This window comes from Scylla paramamosain, chromosome 9, assembly GCF_035594125.1.
Source record: "Scylla paramamosain isolate STU-SP2022 chromosome 9, ASM3559412v1, whole genome shotgun sequence".
In the NCBI taxonomy this organism is placed as follows: Eukaryota; Metazoa; Arthropoda; class Malacostraca; order Decapoda; family Portunidae; genus Scylla; species Scylla paramamosain.
Window position 1 is genome coordinate 19,002,189 of NC_087159.1, and position 3,716 is coordinate 19,005,904.

Genomic DNA, 3,716 nt, shown 5'->3' on the forward strand with positions numbered 1-3,716 from the left:
CTGATCTTGCTAACTGCATGCCTCCCCTCCTCCTGCGGCTTCGCTGCACAAGACTTTCTTCTTTCTCTCACCCCTATTCTGTCCATCTTTCTAATGCAAGAGTTAACCAGTATTCTCAATCATTCATCCATTTCTCTGGTAAACTCTGGAACTCCCTGCCTCCTTCTACATTTCCATCTTCCTATGACTTGAATTCCTTCAAGAGGGAGGTTTCAAGGCACTTATCCTTCAATTTTTTACTACCGCTTTGGACTCTTCTCTGGGACTGGCATCTCAGTGGGCTTTTTTTTATATATATATTTTTTTGTTGCCCTTGGCCAGTGTCCCTCCTACATAAAAAGAAAAAAAAAACCTTCCTGGGCCCAGCATCTGACAATGAATAGCAACTGAGCCAAACGAAGTCCCCAGCTACAATGGGGATGCTTCCTGAGCGGCAAGCAACATATTAACGGCATGCCTTAGGCCCCTTTCAGACGTATCGACTTTACGCCGTCCGCCGTCTAGGACCCAGCGCCGTGCATTCCAGAGAGAGCGCCGTGGTGTCGACGGCGGGCGCCGTTGACACAACGGCACGGCCTGTGCCGTCCACCTGCCAGTTGCCTCCATTCTTTCATCATGGACACACAGGACCACCTGCTCTACCTATATTACTTATATTTAAAAAGAAAAAAACAACGTTCACACAGCAGAAAGTGGGTCCATAATATCAATGTTGCCAGACCAGTGGTTGGAGCTTTTGTCACACTGTATGAGGAACTCAGAAGAGATACAAAAAAGTTTTTCAACTACTTCAGAATGAGCAAAGAATCATTCGATGAGCTCCTCAACAGGTTGAGTCCTCTACTTTGCCATCAAAATTCCAGGATGAGAGACGCCATTTCACCAACAGAAAGACTTGCTGTTACATTAAGGTAAGAAATATATCAGTCTTATTTTAGTATTTATTTTGAAATACAGAGAACATAAACAATGCAAAATAAGAAGTAGCCTACATGTTTATTTTTCCTATTATTTCATTTGGTATGTAGAAAGCACCCTAATTACAAAAAATGTAAATTATTACGAAAATAACTTTCCTGAAAATCAATTATGATGTTTACATAAACTCAATTTTATGTATGCCATACATCCAATGGGTACTAATTTTCTAGATCAAAATCCAAATCAGAACATTGTGAATGCTCACCACTATAAGCAGAGGTGCTTGACTGTACTGAATGTGGTGAATGAAGAGGTGTAGAATAGGCTGTAGTTGGAGGCACAGTGATACCAGGCTGAGTAGCAGGGGAACTATTTCCCACATTAGGTGGATGTGCGGGTGAGTAACGCCAGTGTGTGTGTGTGTGTTTCACATGATCAGGATAATAAGAATGCATATGTGGAGATGGTTGAATGGCATGCTCACTCGGAACAGGCCATACAGGACCCTTGGGAGTTTGTCGAGATCGGTGAATACTCTGAATCATTTTTATTACTCCACTTTGGAATTCTAATGTTTCAGTGTCATCCAACTTCTGCAGTGAGGGTAAAATACCTTTAAAAAAACTTACATGACGATCCTCTGGCTCCTGTAGTTTGTTTAAAATAGACTTTTCTATATCTGTCACAAGCGTTTTCTGTCTTTTACCTTTTCCCTGAGTTGATGTTGAGGGTTGAGGGTCGGAGAGTGTGGGTATGTCGCGGCTTATCTCTTCATGCTCTTCTTCTACAGCACTTGAAACTGTCTCCTTCCTCTTGGTATTCTTCTGCAGGAATGACATGTTGTCACTATATATGTATTTTCTAATTGATTTTGCTTTGGATCCTGTTTTTTTTTCATCTTCAAGCTTCTTTAGATATTTGATGTACCGGTCTCTGATGTTAGTCCATTTTGTACTTATCATCTTGCCTAGAAAGAAAAAAAAACAGTAAACTTTAATAGTGACCATGCTTAATCAAAATTTCTATCTATTTTTTTCCTGTTGTTGGTTCAGTGTTTTACACAGTAATATTGCTTATCTTTTCAGATACCTGGCAAGTGGCAACACTTTTACGGATCTACACTATAGTTATCGAATGGGTGTGTCGACCATCTCTTCGATTGTGCAAGAGGTTTGTGGCAACATATGGGTGACCCTGAATCACGAATGTATACCACCACTATCAGAGGAAAGGCTGGAGGGCATTGCTGCTGGCTTCCATAGGAAAACTCAATTTCCACATTGTATAGGGGCAGTGGATGGCAAACACATCAGGATCATTAAGCCATGTGACAGCGGGTCTTTGTTTTGGAACTACAAGGACTTTTACTCAATGGTATTGCTGGCCGTGGCTGATAGTGAGTATAGATTTGTGTTCGTGAACATTGGTGCTTATGGGAAAGACTGTGATTCATCATTGTTTAAGGAGACACAGCTTTGGAGAGACATTGCTAACAATGATCTCCCTATCCCCAAGCCAAAGCCCTTGTCTGAGTCTATACCAGGTTGCACTCCATATGTGTTTGTTGGAGACGAAGGATTTGGTATTCACATGAATCTTATGCGACCTTACTCAGGGAAAATTATGGATCAGCAAAAAAGAGTTTTCAACTACCGGTTGAGTAGAGCAAGGAGGTACGTAGAATGCTCATTTGGGATATTGTCTAATAAATGGAGAGTATTCCATAGGCCACTCAGTGTGTCAGTGGAACTGAGTATGAAAATTGTACAGGCATGTTGTGTACTGCAGAATTTTGTGAGAGAGCGAGATGGTTACAACTTCGAAGACACACTCACAATCGAAGGATTTAATGCCGTTCCATACATGGAGGGTGAACGCGGAAACAAATCTGGTAATGATATCCGCAAAGCTTTTGCTGAGTACTTTATGACACAAGAAGGGTCAGTTGCGTGGCAGTGGAAAATGTAAAGAAGACAATGATGATGTATAGGAGTAACCTGTTAGCCTGTTACATTATACAAGACTTAGCTGATTATGACTGTATACTAAGGTAGTATTTATTGTATACCTAAGCATGTATCGCATGTATGTCTTCATACTTATGTATCAGTATAACTAATATTTTCATTATATATGAATCACCAGCCATATGAACATTTTTTTTAGTTGGAGCATAGAGTTTGGGAATAAAAACATGTATAAATAAATAATAAATATGTACATGAATTTTGTTTCTGTATTCAATATATTCTGTAGTGGGGTGGACAAGCTGCTACTGTACAACAGAATAAATTGGGGTGAGGTAACAACCACCTGAAAAAATTTCACACACACACACACACACACACACACACACACACACACACACACACACACACATCTACGAATGGAAGCACAAAGGAATCATAAACAAACATAGAACACATTAACACAAACAAACATTATCTTGATCAACACAAGACATACCTTGCACACTAAACATTAATATGAAAAGTTCATGTACTCACCATATTTGTTCTTTGCATCGTCACTCATAGACTCAAAGCCCGGGTTCAGATGATTGCAGACTTGCCTCCATGCTGCAGTGGTTTCAGTCTTGGACTTATATGCTTCAAGGCTTTTGTCCCAGAGAACAGGCCTCTCTTCAACCAGGCTAATCAACAATTCAACGTCTACATCAACGTCTTCCATTATCAATGGTGAGCAATACTATAAACACGTCTGTGGTCAGGAAACGACTGAAGTGGTGTGACACGCTACTCGCGCCGTCCACTTCAGACGGCGGAACGTCGACA

At 40.7% G+C, this 3,716-nt stretch overlaps 1 protein-coding gene across 1 annotated transcript; it reads left to right on the top strand.

Moving 5' to 3' along the window:
- Window positions 1-453: 453 nt before the first annotated feature.
- On the top strand, window positions 454-3,088 carry LOC135103304 (uncharacterized). The gene is made up of 2 exons (XM_064009335.1): window positions 454-911; window positions 2,007-3,088. The coding sequence occupies exons 1-2, from the start codon at window positions 616-618 to the stop codon at window positions 2,887-2,889; spliced, it is 1,179 nt and encodes a 392-aa protein (XP_063865405.1). The 5' UTR covers window positions 454-615; the 3' UTR covers window positions 2,890-3,088.
- Window positions 3,089-3,716: the final 628 nt, after the last annotated feature.